The sequence below is a fragment of the Eptatretus burgeri genome, chromosome 10, assembly GCF_056783735.1.
Source record: "Eptatretus burgeri isolate ZD-2024b chromosome 10, Ebu_testis_v1, whole genome shotgun sequence".
NCBI classification, from domain to species: domain Eukaryota; kingdom Metazoa; phylum Chordata; class Myxini; order Myxiniformes; family Myxinidae; genus Eptatretus; species Eptatretus burgeri.
In genome coordinates this window covers 94,464,281-94,484,506 of record NC_140970.1, presented here as the reverse complement: position 1 = coordinate 94,484,506, position 20,226 = coordinate 94,464,281, and the positions used below count along the sequence as shown (strand labels likewise).

Genomic DNA, 20,226 nt, shown 5'->3' with positions numbered 1-20,226 from the left:
TAGACTCAGCTATGAGGAGCGGCTGAAGGAGACGGGGATTTATTCACCATAAAGGAGGCGGTTACGAGGAGATACGATAGAGATGTTTAAGATAATGAAAGGTAGAGATAAAATAAGTGCAGATTAATTAATTCAACAGAGTAGACAGTGAGAGGACCAGAGGCCATAGCTTGAGGGTAAAGACGAGGAGAGTTAGGACGGTAGTAAGGAAGGGGACTTTTACTCAGAGTAGTTAATGCATGGAATGGCCTCCCTGGAAAGGTAGTGGCAGCAGAAACAGTAGATAAGTTTAAATTAGAATGAGAAAGGTACCTGGAAGTTATGGAGATGGAGAGGTATAGGGATGTTGATAACACTTTTCGGTAGTTTGAGTATTGATGGGTGATTGTGTACGGAGTGCTGTTGGTGGGGGTCTTGTTAAGGGGGGTTGTGTGGTTGATGTGTGTTTTTAACCAAGCCCATGTCCCCTCTCCGAGGGGAAGAAAAGAAAAAAAAATGCAAAAAACAAACAAACAAACAAAAAATACAAAAAAAAGATTTTCTTTCATTAATGAACATTTTTTTTTTTTTTTTTTTTTTTTTGCATTTTCTTTCTTTGATCTTGGGTTGGTGTGGTGTTCGTGCAGGCATGATGGGCTGAATGGCCTCCACCTGTGTTGGATTTCCTTGTTGTCCTTGTTGTCGTCTTTATTCCGATCCACTCTTATCATGTCAGGCATCTTTCCTTCCCCTCCAAAAGAGTGCACAGGTTGGCAACCATTGCATGGGTTTGACGTGCCTCATGGCCTCCTCCTGCATTGAAGTTTCTTTGAAGGGAACTAGTATTAAATATAAGCGCTCAAATTTGTGGAGATCTAATCAGTCGAACGATTCCAAACAATCCCAGCTTAATTTAGATGTTTATAAATGTGATTAATAAATTACAATATGTACGTACAAGATTTTGTGGACATCTAACAACTTGTGTTTCAGAACCCCACTGTCAAAGACCTCATTGGCTTTGCACTGGAGGTGGCAGAGGGCATGGCCTATTTGTCTTGTCGAAAGGTTATCCACAGAGACCTAGCTGCTCGCAACTGCATGTAAGAGAATCCAGCAAACAGATGTGCAAGCAGCCTGTTCCTGGCACCTGCTGTATTGGCTCGCAGTATTTGCTGTTAAAAATGCCTGTGTGCCACGTGACAGGCTTGATGAGAAGTACACCGTGAAAGTTGCAGACTTTGGGCTGGCACGAGACACGTATGACAAAGAATACTACAGTGTGCGTGACTGCAAGCGTGCTCGCCTCCCGATCAAGTGGATGGCTCTGGAAAGTCTTCAAACGAGCAAGTTCACCACAAAGTCTGATGTGGTGAGGAGCGTGCAGGACTCGCTGCTATAATTTGAATTTAAACTCTCTGATTGCCGAGAAATTGAATGAAGAAATGTGTGACTTCATTTAGGAGCAGAATGTTGTAATATATATTGTACAAAGTTAAATAAAACAGCTAAAAAATTTTTTTATAAGTTGTCATGAGGATTAATATTTAATAATAAAACATGATCGAGGCTCGTAGTGGAGTACACACACACACACACACACACGGACATAACAGACAAACGTATGTGACACAACACAAGACTGTTAGACACAAAGATTTAACCTTCACTACACAGCCACTGAGCTTTGGGGAAGTGCAGTCACTTCCCGGGGTACGTACTCTGGGTCCCAGCGATGTCACAACAATGGCACCGCTTTTCTTTCCTCACTCGGTGATGCATTTCCTCCTCCCCATGGATGCCAACCCATGCGGTTTGTCTGTGCTCTTAACCTTTCAAATGCTGACCTTCAAGCAAGGAAGCAGCACCTCCCATTTTTGAAGTCTTCTGTATGACTCGGCCAGGGTTTGAACCGCCGACCTTCCAGACTCGGAGCGGATGCTCTAGCCATTGCAGAAGCGACTCTGGCTAATTAACCGGATGAACATTTAGATCCGGAAGAATAATTTTCGGTTGTTTTTGTCTGTGAGCGGGATATCTTAAGTTATGGACAGTTTGGGTGTGTGACGAGGGTGAATTGATTAGATTTTGGTGAAGATCCGGCTCGAGATACTGCAGTTTTAAAGTGATACTTCATTATTGAGGGATCAGACAAAAAAAACGATGTAACATATCTCAAAAAGTTATGGGCGGATTCGGACAAAACTCGGAAAACAAGTTGGGTATGATACATACATGATACAATTGATTCGATTTTTCTGAAGATCCATTGCAGTGCGATACAAAACATAAACTGATTATCCTGGCAGAGGTATGCGCTCTCCGGAGGTCCGCTCTCATTCAGTGTTTTGTTTCCATCCCCATGCCTTATCAGTGTCTACTTAACTCATGTCGAATTTGTGAATGTCTGTCTTGGCCTCAGGCCTCAGCTGCACACCATCGAAGGCTAAAAGTCTGTCTGACCTGCAATCTTTTTTCTTCTTTTTTTTTTGTGTGCAAATTCGAGGCTCGTGGACGAATGATTACACAGACCAAATCAGGAAACAACATTGCAAAGAGAACAGCAGGAGAAAGGGGAAACACCAACAACAGGGCGGAGGGAGAAAGTAGACTGAGGAGACGGACAAGCAAGGGATGCATGTAATGATGAGTAGGGGAGAACACAAGTGGTGGACAAGATGGATGCTTAAGCAAAATAGACTTTGACCAGTTTATGATTTTTGTCAAGATCTGAGGAGAGGGAAGGGGCTGCTGTCTATCAGAAAGACGAGAGATGTCACGGCAGAGAGTGAAGTCATCAACAAAGAGATAAAGAGGATTTCCCAGGGAGTCAGTGAGATCATTGATGAAGATGAGGAAAAAGATGGGGCCGAGAACACTGCCTTGTGGTACCCCAGCCTTGACAGGGAAAGGAGAAGAAAGGGTTCTGTTGAGAGCCACATGTTTGTCTACGAGAGCGGAGGAAGTCAGGAAGCCATGTGTGGAGTTGGCTTTGGATTCCATAGGCAGAGTTTGTAGAGGAAGGCAGAATGACAGACTGTATCAAAAGCTCGAGATATATCGAGAGAGACGACCCTGATCTCGTGTCTGATATTAAGGGCCTCCACCATTGTTGAAAGCGTAGAAGCAGCATGTCCAAGGTGGAGTGACCAAGTCTAAATCTGCATAAATGATCTGAGATTTGGCTGGTGGAGAAAAGGAACGATTTTATGTCAACTTCGATGATGAATTCCAGACCTTGTTGATGAATCGAAATAAGCTAATTGGGCTAAAGTTCAGGGAATCCAATTTTTGCACCTTTTTTTTTTTAAGTAATGCTGAGATGTTGGCTGATTTCCAATTTCCCAGTTGGATAGAGGAGACCAGTCCTGGCATTTTAAAACAAAACACGAATACGTGAAGTTCGAATGTCAAAGTAGGTCACATTTTATGACCTACAAATACATTGGGTCCGCAAATTGCGAATCCGCGAACAGTGGAGTCCACCAGTCAATAAATAAATGATAATATGGTTGTGGAGCTATGAAGGGTATATCATTACATCCTCATTGGAGAAGTTGGGTTGTCGAAGAGAGTGTCCCAAAATTTTCATCGTCGCCCTACTCTGATGGCTCATGATGCTTGAAATCTTGGTTCAAATCCGATGTACGATTTTTTTTTTTTAATCCAATAGCTACATATATCCTGCGAATATATTGTCTCAGTGGAGGTGGCCCAGGTAAACCCCCTGACCCAATTTGTGGTGACAGGTGGTTAATACCGCCAGCCCCTGGACTGCGAAACTTCTCCCTTGGAAGCCAACAGCCAAAACTCTCGGAGGTTAATGCATCCACGTGGGAAAAGGGCGCAATGGTGGAGGGACGGAGGAGCACAGCACAGGGGATGGATGCACAGGGGGTGTTTTTATACTCGAACCCCATGGCAAATACACGGATACAGCTTCTTGAAATGAACACATTTAATGAAAATCGACAAATATTAACAAAGGACAATAATTCAAAATGTAATGATAATAACATGAAGTATATAAGAATCTAAGTTGAGGTGCCTCTGCATACGGACTTGAACACAGACAAATGGAAACAAAATAAATAGAAAACCCTTCCTTTATTCTTGTACTTAGCTTGGCCCAGAGCTGGTCTTTGTGGAACTTGGAATTGAGGCGCTTCCACCAGTATGTGCAGACGCGTGCAAAATGGCACCAAGTCGCTTCCGTCGTAGCAGGACAAACGTACGCCAGGCAATCAGCGAGCGGCACTCAACATCAAGGCTCATAGACCCGTCGATGCTTTGTGCGTCGATGGTCCTCACCGACCTGCTATTTGACATACACGAGGCTCGGGGTCCATTCCTCACGATCCAACCAAGAGCCAAAACCAGCGTCTTGCTTCACCACGTGAGCAAAATCGCCTCAACACAAACACAAGAATCGTGCTGTCCTCTTCGTGCATCGAAGGAAAGCCAGCTGTAAAGCCCTGTTCTTATCGGCCCTCTCCTCACTAAAATCTTTCTCGACCACGTGCGTCCTTCTCTCAACCCAACTCTGCCTTGTTTGTGCGTTCACCCTGAACTCCACTCTCCTCTTCGACGTCACACCTAACCACCGTTTCCTCCTCTGGGGTGTGGCTTGCTTGCACGAAAATCCGGGAAGGTGGGGCCTCCACCCACTCAGCACATCTAGCTCGCCTCTGATGTCATGCCCGTCAATCATTAGCCTCGGGTACGTGACTCCACCCGCCATCACCCTTGGAGGTGTGGCTTCTGCCTGCTCGGTACGTTTGCTTGTAGTTTTTTGAGGGACTGTTTTCCCACCTTTATTGCCGATCTTGAAATTTAAAAACATTGGGAAAAGTCACAGAGGGACGATTACGTACTTGGGAAACTTATTCTTACCCCAGAGCAAATTTAAACTGTGTGCTTAAGCAGCACCAACGCTCTGCACAGAGTATGGTTCCAATGGATGGATGGACCCCTGTGTGGTGACACGTAACACTTAAGCTCACAGTTTCCATATTTAATTACATCGAGATGCCTCCAACACATCCACGGACCAAACAACTCTATCCAATGCTAAATTCCTTATTAAATTCCTCCATCTACCCCCACAACCATAACAGTCTGTTCAAGTACACTGATATTGACTCATGTTTGCATTGCATGTGATTTATGTCCAAGCTCCTCTATGAGCCTTTGATACAAAATTTATGAGCTCCACGAGGTGGTCAATGTTTAAAATAAAAGAACCCTCATCCCTTGTCCTTGGCCTATCTTACCTTTTTTTTGGCCCCAAACATCAGGCCAATCATAAACTTAGAACAACCTCAAAATGCCCAATCCTTAAGATTATACAACGGACAATCAAAAAAATCCTAAACATTATTCAATGGATTATTAACATTGTGCTCTTCAGTATAATATTGAGCTGATGGTATTGGGCCAGTTCGCTGTTAATTTAGTCCTCGACCAGGAATTGTACCCAAGAACAGATATATCGGAGATGAGCAAAGTATAACCTGGTGTTGGCTTAGCGGTTAGGGTGGTGGCTGGGGATCCCAGGGTCCTGAGTTCAAGCCCCGTTGGTCGCTGAATTAACACCATGGGGTTGACTCAGCCTGTTATCCTTCCGAGGTCGGCGAAGTGAGTATCAGTGTCGCAGCCAAAAGGCTGCACACGAAGGGAAGGGGTATTGACGGATTTAGTAAATCTGGTATTGGTGTGGTGCAGGCATGGCCGGATTACGATTTTGTCGGCCCCTGGGGAACAGATACTGTGAGGCCCCCAGTGATAATTAACAAAAGCACGCAAATCGAACTTCGGATTCTTGAAATCAGTTTATTCAACTTCGACAACAAAATGTTAACATTAGGCCCGCGTAGATGGGCGCAAGTGTAACACAACAAAAAGAGAAGAGATATTGTGATGTTTTCAAAACTAAAACAAGTTTTTGAAATATTAAATTTCTTTGACAAGGCTAAACAAAATTAAAATTCAAACATTTGCTTTGCGTAATTTCTTGGTAACAAATTTCTCCAAAACATCAGCGAATTGTAAATTTTTGAGAACATTTTCAATTGCCATGACATCTCGTCCGTTAAGTCGTTCTCGTGTCATTGTTGACCTGAGTACATTCTTTTTATGTTTCAGCCTGGAGAAACTTCTCTCTCCAGTCGCATTAGTTATCATTAAACACAAGTAAATCCGTAGTGCTATTTCAACATGAGGAAATGAAGAAGTTAATCCATTTTTTAGCACAAGGGTGTAAATATCAGAAGCTTGCGGTGTTTCATGCTTGTCCCTGAATTCATCAAATTGCCCAACGAAGTTTTTAAAGTGAACAATTTTTGGCACAAATTCAGGCTCAATGTCATCTGAGTGTAAATCTTCTGAAACTTGGCTGCCGTTGTTGAAATGTCTTCATCGTTCATTGTTGGAAATTCGACCAGGAAACCAAACAATGAATGAACGTTTTTATATGCTTCAATGCGATGAGAAAGACCTGAGCATAACTTATCTAAAATGGGCAGATATGTTTCCACCTTAAACTTCGAGCTTCCTCGCAAAGCACCATCTTCAGCATTACCATCATTGATTTGTTTTCTTCTCCTATGCTCTCCAGTATATTATATTATATTATAAATATATATAAAATAAATTATGAGTCAAAATTCCAGTATATTAATTGAGGCCTTTTTAAAGAGATAATTCAGCATACTTATACTTTCATTCTGCATTTACAAATGAAGTAACTTTTCACAGTAAATTAATTTCACTTCATCTCTGGAGGCCATCATCTGGCGGAGGCCCCTGGGCTGCAGCCCATAAAGCCCATGCCTTAATCCGGCACTGGGTGCAGGCATGATGGACCGAATGGTCTCCTCCTGTGCATAATTTCCTTGTAATCCTTGAATAATGCAAACTATCCTTCCATCCCTTATTTTTATGAGAACCATGCATTCATTGGGGGTGGGGGTGTTTGGAAAGTTTTCTATTAACGAAGGAACTGCTTGGTGTCAGAATCCCTCAAGAAAGGTTAAAGCTGCTTTATCGGAAGGAAAGCAGACAGAAGGGGTGTAAGAATGAGGGAAAGAGTAATTATTATTGTACATTGTTTTTATCAGTAAAGATGACTCTCATGCATTATCTATTTAAAACAGGGTCAATTGTAGTTGCCTTGTTTAATACATTACTGCCTGGATGCTAAGGTCTTACAAGCAGATAGTCAACATGTTTTGCTGTCATTGCATCCAGTTTCCGTATTTGTGCCCCTTGCTTTGTCTGCAGTGGTCATTTGGCGTATTGCTTTGGGAGTTGTTGACACGAGGTGTACCACCATATGCTGATATAGATCCCTTTGATATGACTTTTTACCTGCTGAGTGGCCGGCGTCTACCGCAGCCTGAGTTTTGTCCAGCAACATTGTAAGTCTGCATCACACCAAACACAAGGCAATCGATCAATCGATGTCCATTATATTACAGTGTAACTGTGTATTATTATTATTTACAATTGCAAGTGTGGAAACCATTATTCATTACCAGCAGAATTTTTTTTTCTTTCCAAAATAATATATCTTTTTTAATATCAGAATGCCATTCAGATGGTAAGTGCTTAACCCTTTGAACCCCAGTGGCCGTTTTACCAGCTGCCATTCTAACCTCCATTTACCCAAGCGGCCAGGTTATCAGCCGCTATTCAAACCTCCATGTACCCGAGCGGCTAGTTTACTGGCCAACATTCAAACCTCCACACATCGGATCGGCCAGCTTACCTGCCACTATTCTAACCTCCATATACCTGAGCAGCCAGGTTACCGGCCGCTATTTAACCTCCATCTACCCGAGTGGCCAGTTTCCCGGCTGCTATTCTAACTTCCATATACCCGAGTGGCCGGATTTTTCTCCAGGGACCTGGGTCAGGTCAGGTTAGGTAAGGTCGGGTATGGGAGCATGCGCTGGAGTAGCGCGTCGCTGCGTCCACTTTCCGCCGGTATTCCAAGTGCCTCCGTCTAGCCATCCCCCAGGCAGATGCCTGGCCCATCCCCATCTCCTTGATATGTTGATCAACCTGCTGCAACCACGAGGCACGTGGTCAGCCCATTGGCCTCCTCCACTCATGAGGCTCTCTCGCTGAGAAAATCTGGTGAGCAGAATCAGCATCAGGAAAATGAGCCCCATGCCCATACAGCTGCAGCTGAAGCTCACGGACCATGCAGGGAACAAATATCATTTGAGTTTGTCTCATCAACCGCTCGTTAGACACAAAGTCCGACCAGTAATAGCCAAGGATTATCCGAGGAGACCTGGTACCAAAATAATTAAGTCTCCGTCTCAGATCCCTAGTCAGAGTCCAAGTCTCACATCCATAGAGCAAGATTGGGAACACAAAGGACCTGAAGACTCGGACTTTCGTCGGCCTGCTCAGGTCCCGACAGCGCCACACGCCATGATCCAGTGAATCCATGACTCCCCAGGCCCGACCCAGACGTCTATTGACCTCTGACTGACAGCCAGCAGAGACATGAATATCACTGCCAAGGGAAGTGAATCTCTCCGTGACCTCAACATCATCGCCACAAACAGGTACATACAAGACAGCAGCATCCAAGATGTCATTGAAAGCCTGGATCTTAGTTTTGACCCAGGAAACCCATAATCCCAGCGGCTCTGACTCCTCATTCAGCACCTCGAGGGCCCCCAAAAGGATATCCTGTCTCCACAAAGATGACTGCATCATCTTCAAAATCAAGGTCAGAGATCTTGACATTCCCAAACGATGCACTACAACTTGATCTCTCCGACATTCTTCCCAGAATCCAGTACATACAAGTGCTGAAAAGTGTGGGGGCCAGGACACACCCCTAAAGAACACCAGTAACAACTGGAAATAAGTCAGAGATGGTACCACCACATCTCGCAGCACTCTCAGTACCGGAGTATAATTCAGACATGAGATTGATCAGTTTTGGTGGCACCCCACAAAGACCAAGAATCCTCCAGAGAGCATCCCGATTCACTGAATCAAACACATTGCAGAGATCAACATAGGCTGCAAGCAACCCCTGCCGAAACTCGAGTCTGTGTTCGGTCACGACCCGAAGAACAAGGACACGGTCAATCGTTGACCTATTTGGTGTCAAGCCTGACTGCTCTGGGCACCAGTGCTCAAGTAGATGGTGGCGAACCCTATCAAGAATTATCCGAGCAAAGACCTTGCCCGGCGCTGAGAGCAGCGTTACCCCTCAGTAGTTGTTGCAGTCCTGGTGATCACCCTTCCCTTTCCAGAGAGGGACAACAAGGCCCGTCTTCCAGTCAGTTGGGATGATGCCTGTGTTCCAGGCAGAGCACAGAACTGCATGCAACGACACGAGTGCAGCATTTCCACCAGCCTTGAGAAGTTCAGCATGGATACCACAGATCCCCGGAGCTATACCCTATTTCAACCGGTTCACTGCAGTCTGTTTCCACAAACGAAGGTGGACCACAGTTTTTTGGAAGGTCAGCATCAGGGATAGTAACACCCCTGATTTCCAACTCGACAGTTGGTGCATCAGCCTCGTACAGCCGCTCAAAGTAACCGGCCCAGCGGGCCTTCACTTCAGCCTCTCTGTCAAGAGCCCACCACCCTCTGCTCTCACTGCAGTACACCGAGGGACTGGCTTGGAGGAATGTAATGCACGAATTCCCCTGTAAGCAGGACAAGAATAACTTGACCACAGGTGATGCTCTACCCCCTCACAGATTCATCGCACATACGCCTCCTTGTCCACCCTTGGTGCACGTACGTACAGTTTTACGCCTTCGGTCCCTGAATCACTCAGTTCTGCCATTCAGCCTGGCCCTGCGACTCTGTTCAATGGTGTCCAGTATCGCTTGAGAGACAAGATTCTTCTTCACCCTCTGGTGAGTTCCAAGACATCCACCGGCAACATCAAGGAGGGTGGTGCTAAAGGCACTCCACAACTCTTCAGGATCCTCCAAAGTACCCAGACACCCCAAATCTCCACTCGGCCTGTTCACAAACTCTTCAGCTTCCCTCTCTTCCTTGAGCTTGCCAACATCCAGCCAAGGCTGGGATGGTACCATTCTCCCGGATTTAAGCTGAAACTTCAGAGTTGCTACAACAAGCCTGTGGTCAGTATTGAGGAACTGAGCACTCTGGTAGACCCTGCAGTTCTGGGCCACCCTCCAGCAAACATCAACGAGCACATGGTCAATCTCCATTGCCACACCACCAGCGTTGGAATTCCAAGTCCAGTGATGAACTTCTGGGTGCTGAAACCATGAACCAGCCACCCTAAATCCATGTCTTCTTCAATGTCAAGGAACGTAGTGCTATTTTGGTTCACAGTTCCAGATTCATGAGGACCAACACATGTCTCATAACCATCCCTATCAGTTCCAATTGATGCATTGAAATCCCCCAAGACTGGAACAGTATCTCACCTGGGGCACTGATCAACCACAGACTCGAGCGTGGCGTAGAATGCGTCCTTCACGGTGAGATCACTCACCTCACTCGGAGCATATTCAGAGACCAGGGAAACGACACCCAAGGAGTGACGAATCTTTTGTCTCATAATACGCTCGTTGACCGGTGTAACCTCAATTATCATTGGAGTCATCTTATTGGACACAGCTGCAGCAACTCCTTGGGCATGGTAACCATCAGAGCGACCAGACTAATAGTCGGGGTAACCAGCCACCATGATCTCGCCGCAATCCGGTCTCCGAACCTCAGAGAGAGCTGCAATCCCGATGTCCAAACGCTTGAGCTCAGATGATAACAGAGACAGGTGATCATCCTCTCTTCGGGATAGGACATTCCAGGCACCCACCCGAAGGGACCGCCTCAGGTTAACCCAAGGAGACCGCCGTCTGGTGGACGACACCTCAGCACCACTCCGACACACTCTCCCGCAATCTGACCCAGGGATGTTACCCCGTGGTTTCCCTCCTATCAAAGATTGGGGGTCCCGAAGGCTTTGCCCCAATCCCGTCATCCAGTGAGCTGCCCTGCGAAGGGAAGCTGCACAGGAGGTACTCCCACGGAGTGGGTTTTCAGATTTTTTTGCGTTTTTGCGTTTTGCGGAATGAAGGGTTTTACGGTGGCCGGAGTGCAAATCCTGCCACCAACCTCCTAATAAGAAGTAACCCAACTGCAGGAGGACGTCCGCAGACACAGTTGGGCACTAGATATGGATGGCCGTTGGCTCACAAGGAGCTCCTCCGCCCTTTGACAGGTTTTGTTTTTCATCCTGCTGGTTGTCCAAAGTAAGGAGCTGAGGGTTTAAAAGGTTAATGTTCTCCTTTGCAGTCCATTTTTATCACTACATGATGTGCTCTTTGCGGACCATTCGTAGAGCATCTCGGAGGAAATCAAGTTCCATCGTGATCAGCAGATGTCCTGAAATGGTTTTTTGCCTGCACAAACGATTTCAATGTCTCTGAGAATTGAGTCTTTACCGCACCCATGGCACAAATGTATATCTAGAGCTGGTTGAATGGGCTGAGTTCAGTCAATTTGGAACATCCAGTAACTTTAATTAACTTCACTTTTCAAACAACAAAATGAAGTTTTGCCTTCAACCACTCAAAATTTCAAAATACATTTGCGTTTTGCAAACGCAACAACCAAAATATTTAATTTGATTCAAAGAAAAGAAATTGAGAATTCCGACATTTTTTTATGGGAATGACAGTCACAAATTTTATTGACACAAGCCTCCCATTTGTCCTTGTGTTTGTTAAAAGAGACATGTTGTTAACTTTTTTTTTTTTTTTACCAAATAACTTGATCTTGTTTGCTTTGTCCTCAGCAATTGCTGATGCTAAGTTTGTAACTTGTACATTGTAAAGGTTATCATTCTCATATTTCTGAACTTCTCTTGGGAAAGCTGGTGTGACTGTCACTCAAGCTTTCATTCTCTGTTCGGCTAAAGTATAATCAAAGCTCTTCATGAAGACGGTAGATCTGAAGGTACCATTTTAGTGTTGTGATCCATGAATGTTTCCCATTGTTTTTTGGATTCACAAGTTTATGGATTTCTCTTTAGATGGTGTTGTTATCCTTCATGGCCACAATCCTTTCTCCTGAATGTCAGGTCAGGCCAGATTAGATCTGTGACTTGCTACAGGTACCATGTAAACCTGTACTAACCTGTTCCATGGTCGGGTTGTCGGCGACTAAACCGTCTCCCCCACCAGGTTTTCTGGTGAGGAGGGTGTTTGGATATGGACACCCAGAAGGATTAAAAACAAAACCTGTCAAAGGGCGGAGGAGCTCCTTGTGAGCCAACGGCCATCCATATCTAGTGCCCAACTGTGTCTGCGGACGTCCTGCAGTTGGGTTACTTCTTATTAGGAGGTTGGTGGCAGGATTTGCACTTCGGCCACCGTAAAACCCTTCATTCCGTAAAACACAAAAACGCAAATAAATCTGAAAACCCACTCCGTGGGAGTACCTCGTGTGCAGCTTCCCTTCGCAGGGCAGCTCACCGGATGATGGGATTGGGGCAAAGCCTTCAAGACCCCAATATTTTATGATAGGGAAACCACGGGGTAACATTCCTGGGTCAGACTGCGGGAGAGTGTGTCGGAGTGGCGCTGAGGTGTCGTCCACCAGACGGCGGTCTCCTTGGGTTAACCTGAGGCGATCCCTTCAGGTGGGTACCTGGAATGTCCTATCCCGAAAAGAGGATAATCACCTGTCTCTGTTATTATCTGAGATCAAGCGTTTGGACATCGGTATTGCAGCTCTCTCTGAGGTTCGGAGACCGGATTGCGGCGAGATAATGGTGGGTGGTTACACCTACTATTGGTCTGATCGCTCTGATGATTACCATGCCCAAGGAGTAACACCGGTCAACGAGCGTATTATGAGACTAAGGATTCGTCACTCCTTAGGTGTCATTTCCCTGGTCTCTGTTTACGCTCCGACTGAGGCGAGTGATCTCAAGGTGAAGGATGCATTCTACGCCAGGCTCGAGTATGTGGTTGATCAGTGCCCCAGACGAGATACACTTCGAGTCTTGGGGGATTTAAATGCATCCACTGGAACTGATAGGGACGGTTATGAGACGTGTGTTGGTCCCCATCGGTCTGGAACTGTGAACCTGAACAGCAGCACTAAGTTCCTTGACTTTGCAAGAAGTCATGGACTTTGGGTGGCCGGTTCATGGTTTCAGTGCCCACAAGCTCATCACTGGACTTGGTATTCCAACGCTGGTGGTGCGGCAAAGGAGATTGACCATGTCCTCGTTGATGTTCGCTGAGAATGATCCAGAACTGCAGGGTCCACCGGAGTGCTCAGTTCCTCAATACTGACCACCGGCTTGTTGTAACAACTCTGAAGTTGCACCTTAAATCCAGGAGAATGGTACCATCCCAGCCTCGGCTGGATGTTGGCAAGCTCAAGGATGAGCGGGTAGCTGAGGAGTTTGCAAACAAGCTGAGTGGAGACTTTGGTGGTCTGGGTGCTTTAGGAGGTCTTGAAGAGTTGTGGAGCGTCTTCAAGACCACCGTCCTTGATGTTGCCGGTGGATGTCTTGGAACTCACCGCAGGGCAAAGAAGAATTTTGTCTCTCAAGGGACACTGGACACCATTGACCAGAGTAACAGGGCCAGGCTGAATGGCAGAGCTGAGCTGTTCAGGGAGCTGAGGCATAAAACTGTACATGCACTGAGGGTGGACAAGGAGGCCTATGTGCGAGGAATCTGTGAGGGGGTAGAGCATCACCTGTGGTACAGTTAATCTCATCCTGCTTATAGGGGAATTCGCGCATTGCGTTCATCCAAGCCCATCCCTCGGTGTACTACAGTTAGAGCAGATGGTGGTAGGCTCTTGACAGAGGAGTCTGAAGTGAAGACCCGCTGGGCCGGTTACTTTGAGCGTTTGTACCAGGCTGATCGACCAGCTGTCGAGTTGGATGTCAGGGATGTTACAATCCCTGTTGCCGACACTCCAATCAACTGTGGTCAACCTTCGCTTGTGGAAACACGGGCTGCGGTGAACCGGTTGAAATGGGGTAAAGCTCCAGGGATCTGTGGCATCCATGCTGAACCTCTCAAGGCTGGTGGAAATGCTGCACTCATGTTGTTGCATGCAGTTCTGTGCTCTGCCTGGAACACAGGCATCATGCCAACTGATTGGAAGAGGGGCCCAGTTGAGTCTCTCTGGAAAGGGAAGGGTGATTGCCAAGACTGCAACAACTACCGAGGGGTGACTCTGCTCTCAGTGCCGGGCAAGGTCTTTGCTCGGATAATTCTTGAAAGGGTTCGCCACCATCTGCTTGAGCACCGGCGTCCAGAGCAGTCAGGCTTTACACCAAAGAGGTCAACGATTGACCGTATCCTTGCTCTTCGGGTCCTCACCGAACGCAGACGAGAGTTTCGGCAGGGGCTGCTTGCAGCCTATGTTGATCTCTGTAAAGCGTTCGATTCAGTAAATCGGGATGTCCTCTGGAGGATTCTTGTCCTTTGTGGGGTGCCACCAAAACTGATCGATCTGATGTCTGAATTCTACTCTGGTACTGAGATTGCTGTGAGATGTGGTGGTACCATCTCTGACTTATTTCCAGTTGTAACTGGAGTTCGTCAGGGGTGTGTACTGGCCCCCACACTTTTCAGCACTTGCATGGACTGGATTCTTGGGAGGATATTGGAGAGATCAAGGTGTGGTGCATCGTTTGAGAATGTCAAGATCTGTGACCTTGATTTCGCAGATGATGCAGTCATCTTTGCTGAGACTTTAGATATCCTTTAGGGGGCCCTCGAGGTGCTGGATGAGTAGTCGGAGCCACTGGGGTTATGGGTTTCCTGGGTTAAAACTAAGATCCAGGCTTTCAATGACATCTTGGATGCTACTGTCCTGTCTGTGTCTGTTTGTGGTGAGGATGTTGAGGTCATGGAGTGATTCACTTACCTTGGCAGTGATATTCATGTCTCTGCTGGCTGTGAGTCGGAGGTCAACAGACGTCTGGGTCGAGCCTGGGGAGTCATGGATTCACTGGATCATGGGGTGTGGCGCTGCTGGTACCTGTGCGGGGTGACGAAGGTCCGAGTCTTCAGGTCCTTGGTGCTGCCAGTCTTGCTCTATGGATGCGAGACTTGGACTCTGACAAAGGATCTGAGACGGAGACTTAATTCCTTTGGTACCAGGTCTCCTTGGAGAATCCGTGGCTATCGCTGGTCAGACTTTGTGTTTAACGAACGGTTGCTGAGAGAGACTCAAATGAGATTTGTTACCTGCATGGTCCGTGAGCGTCAGTTGCAGCTGTATGGACATGTGGCTCATTTTCCTGACGCTGATCCTGCTCACCAGATTCTCTCAGCGAGGGAGTCTCATGAGTGGAGGAGTCCAATGGGCCCACCACGTGCCTCGTGGTTGCAGCAGGTTGATCGGTATCTCAAGGAGATTGGGATGGGCCAGGCATCTGCCTGGGGGATAGCCAGATGGAGGCCCCCTGAAGTTCTGGCGGAAAGTGGATGCAGCGACGCGCTGCTCTGGCGCATGCTCCCATACCTGACCTGACCTGACCTTTCTCCAATATAAGCTTGTTTGTCCTTATTCTTTACTTTATTTTTTTTTATAGATTTCAATTGATGGTGGCTTGCTGGCAGCCATATCCGGAGGCACGGCCCTCCTTTCCTGACATTGTGACATCGATAAGTGCATTGTTGTCACATCTGGAAGGTGAACACTACATCAGTCTGCACCCTACATATGTGAACCTGGATCAAAAATCTCCATATGAGCCTCTCAACCAAACTGATATCTCAGCTGGTGTATTGATGGACCAGGCTGAACCTTCTCATCTCAAACCGGGTCCGTCACTGGAGGTCAACGCCACAAAAGGACCATCTCCTCCTTCTACGCCAACTTCATCTGTAAATCTTCAAACAAGTGAAGTGCTGGACACAAACCTAAGCCCGTTGTTGTCACATGAGGTCCAGGCAGTTGAGTCCTGATCTTCTTTTTTTAATGGAAACCTCCATGGGTTCCTTCTTTGGAAGGTTAATACCTGCAGAGGCCATCATTCATTTTTTTCTCTCTCTGATTTCTTGCCTTATCCTTTGGTAACAGAAAATTTGAAGGTTTTAGGCAGGAGGTTATGCACATGTAAGAAAACCAAATGGAACTGTAACTGACCTTTGCTTGGTGAGATTTTTCGTGAAGCTGAAACCGATCCTGGACTTTACTTACTGCTGTGGTTCTTCAACCATTCACTTGTAAGAGATGCATGTGTTTTTTAATATATTCTTGCGGGACCAAGAATTTGATTACTTTTTTTTCCACTTTATCACAAAAAGGAGAATTTATATATTTTGTTGTTCTGCTTTCTTTCAAGTGGCATGGTTGCTGGAATTGATATGTGGCATCGGATTTAGTGCATGCATGATTATTATTGTTTTGTCATGGAATTGTTCGGCATTTGTATTGTTCGTTCGGTAAAGGAGAGCGAAATATAAGGAGGTTGATTATTTGGAACTCACGAAGGGTCAGAATCGGTCGACATCGTTTAAGATGGCACGGCTGCTTGGCTGAGCAGATTTGCCGATGCAAGAGGAGTGCGTGAACCAGACTGAGGAAGAGGACGTTGACACACAGAGGAAACGGACCGATGAGAGAGACATTGATGAAGTCTTTGCTGGGAGCGGTCCACATCAAGTTGTGCTGAGATAGGTTCTCTCTTGGAAATTATGACCTTTCGGTACTTTCGCCTCAGTGGAGCCAAACTCAGCTACTTTGAGCATCCATTTTGTTGGAACACACCATTTATATAAAGCTGGTGATGACCTTCTATCAAGGTATTCATCATGCTGATCTGCAGAAATGTGGAGATGATACCTGCAACGCCCCCCCCCCCCCTTCCAAGAGACCGATATCATCAATGCAAATGGTACGCTTGCAAAGAGATGCTCAAGAAAGTACAGGTTCTAAGTATCACCTGCACTTTGAATTTTTGTCTCTTTTTTTACAACTGATTTGACATCTACTTTACAATTGCCTTTGTGGTAAAATAGTTATAGTTTGTTTGTAAAGTTAACCATACACTGTTTTGTTATAAATTTGTTACAACTACTTTACTGCTCACCGTCCCATGAAGTCGACCATGCCTTGCTTCATTGGAAGTTAGAGTTTCAACTTCCTCCTGCTGTTCACTGCACTGTCACGAGTTCAACAAAACTGCTTAATGCACACGCATACTGAGATTGCTGCCCTGGTTTCAGAATTGAGAACATCCTGACACATTTTGGTTAAGTATTGCTTCTGTGTATTTCCTTAGTTAAGGATAGGTGTAACATAACATGGGTAATTTTGTTAATTTGCAAGTTGTCGATGAAGAGTTCGATTTCTGTTATCTTGAGGTTTCAAAGGAGGAGCTCCTTATGGTAGAACGCTGTTTTTAGTTTTTCATATTTGTTGTGGTGATTTTATGTGTGGTGTTGTGTACAGGTATTTGATATTAAGGTTGCAGCAGTGTTAGTAACAGATTAATGGATTATTTTATTTATTTTATTTAGTTCGAGTGAGCCGCTCTAAGTCTGGGAGGTTGACTGTTTGAACTCCGGCCGAGTTAAACCAGAGACTTTAAAAGTGTACACATGCTGCTTCCTTGCATGATGCAAAGCATTTAAAAAGGATAACGTATGGACAACCAGCCATACGTTGCTTGTCATATGGTACGTATGATATCCTGCGTCGTTACCATATGTGTGGTCATGACTCGGACTTTGGTCGGCCCAATGGCAACCTCTTGTGTTGAAGTTCCTTGTAAGGGACCTCATTGTTACCTCCATCACCGAAGGTGAGGAGGTTATGTTTTCACCCCTTTCTGTCTGTCTGTGTACAGGATATCTCAAAAAGTTGTAGACAGATCCGGATGAAATTTTGTGGACGGGTTCGGTATGTGACGAGGACGAACTGATTAGATTTTGGTGAAGATCAGGATCCGACGACTGGAATTTTTTGGGTGATTCTTCACCATTGAGAGATCGGGCCAAAAACGATATATAGCATAATGTCTCAAAAAGTTGTGGAAAACCAAGACCTTCCAGATCATGGAGTCTCCCACGATGAAGTTGAACCTATGGACATCACTTCGCCATCGCAGACAGGCCGGTAGTCTCTCTGTCTTCCGCTTCCTTTCTGGTCTTGTACCCTGTGATCTTTCCGTGCTTTGTTGCCACCCCCCCCTCCCCCAATTCCCCAGATTTCTGCAAAGTTCACCATCAACCCTTTTAGTTACATTACCTAAATCCAGAATCACTGCTCACCTCCACTCATTTGTTCCTCTTTTTTTTTCTTTTCTTTTTTCCACCTGTGGAACCAACTTTCACATTCTCTTCAATCTCACTCTTCCTTCCATGTCTTAAAGACAGCTGTTCACCACAATCTCATATCATCCCCAATCCAAAACCATGATCCTTTCTACCCACGTTAATCCTCTTCCCCCACCCCAATCCATCCTCCTTCCAAGTTTCCAGTTTTCCCACTTAAGAGATTCCCTCTGTATTCATCTTGTCCACCCTATGCATCCTCTTCTGCCCCCCCCCACCCCATTCCTCCCCACACCCATAGTTTGTTCAAGTCTCCCTTGATATTGGCTTTCAACTCTGCCGTTGGTGTTTCTCTCCTTTCTCAACTGTTCCTTGAGCCTCCTTAAATGTAAATTGAAACTTGAAAAATTCAGGAAGTTTGTCCGTCAAGTAATTTGGATAATCCTCACCTCAATTAGTCCTTTGAAAACAAACGTGCAATTATACAGGACTGAGAAATGGCAAGATGATGCAAGACCCATCACCCTCACTCCATCATTGTTACCCTCGCCGAAGGAGAGGGTATTGCATTTGGGTCCTTTTGTTTATCTGTCTGTCCACACAGTACTTTTGTGTTTTTGTCCGCAACCGCCAGTCGGATTGAGACGAAATTTTCACCATAGGAGTGACGACTCGTGTAGAATGTTATATTGATAACTATGACATCATAGGTGACGGGATGTGGCAGCCATGTTGGAAAAAATTTGGACCTCTATCTCTGAAAACACACCAAGGAAAAAATTGAAACTTGGCACATGGCAAGTACTCATCATGGGGAATAAGTGATTTTTTTATGACGTCATAGGTGTCTTCGTTATGACGACATTGCATATGTAGAATGCTACATCTGATCAGTATGAAAATTTGTGAAGGTCATTTCGGGATAAAATGTTCCACAGAAAATAAAATTGATGACATTGGTCACGTGATTCGGTATCCATAGTGTTTAACAAAAATAATAGTAATAAACCTTCAAAAATCTGCTTCTCTGAAATGGTTGAACAGATTGAGGTGAAACTTGAACATATGACCGCCTATTCATGAGGAACAAAAGGTTCACGCACATGACATCATCGGCCACATGATTTGGCCGCCGTATTGGATTTACGCGAAAACCGATAAAAAAATCTTCTTCTCCAGATGACTTGACAGATCGAGAGGAACCTTCACACAAATGTTCCCCAAGCCTTGGGAATACCAGGGTATTCATGAATAATTGATGTCATATGGTCTGGCAGCCATATTTGATTGAGCGAAAATCTTTAAAATACTCTTTCTCTTGAACTGCTTAATCAATCGACATGAAACTTTACAGTTATGATCTAGTAATGATGGGTAATGTAGGTTTTAAATTTCAACCTGATCGGACACATGGTCTCGCAGCCAGAATCATTTAATTTTTAATCTGGGTTCTATATATATATATATATATATATATATATATATATATATATATATATATATATATATATATATATATATATATATATTTTTTTTTGAATGAGGTTCACTTGGCTGTGCCTGGATGGGTTTGAGGGTCGAGGAGTAGCAGCTGAAATATGAATCCTATTCAGGATCTGATGACTCCATCTTTGCTTTTTGCTTGTAACTTCTGCCACAGAAGGTGAAGGAGGTTGTTTTCATATATATATATATATATATATATATATATATATATATATATATATATATATATATATATATATATATATATATATATATATATCTATATCTATATCTATATCTATATCTATATCTATATCTATATCTATATCTATCTCTATCTCTATCTCTATCTCTATCTCTATCTCTATCTCTATCTCTATCTCTATCTCTATCTCTATCTCTATCTCTATCTCTATCTCTATCTCTATCTCTATCTCTATCTCTATCTCTATCTCTATCTCTATCTCTATCTCTATCTCTATCT

General features: G+C 45.0%; 1 protein-coding gene across 4 annotated transcripts in view; it reads left to right on the top strand.

Annotated features, from left to right (window-relative positions):
• LOC147019168 (hepatocyte growth factor receptor-like) overlaps window positions 1-19,225 on the top strand; it is a 125,654-nt gene extending 106,429 nt beyond the window's left edge. For all 4 annotated transcript variants that reach the window (XM_085899487.1, XM_085899484.1, XM_085899486.1 and 1 more), the window contains exons 18-21: window positions 973-1,082; window positions 1,186-1,351; window positions 7,261-7,397; window positions 15,569-19,225. In XM_085899487.1, coding sequence (XP_085755613.1) covers window positions 973-1,082; window positions 1,186-1,351; window positions 7,261-7,397; window positions 15,569-15,944 — 789 coding nt within the window. In that variant the 3' untranslated portion in view covers window positions 15,945-19,225. The remainder of the gene's footprint in view (window positions 1-972; window positions 1,083-1,185; window positions 1,352-7,260; window positions 7,398-15,568) is intronic.
• The last annotated feature ends 1,001 nt before the right edge of the window (window positions 19,226-20,226 follow it).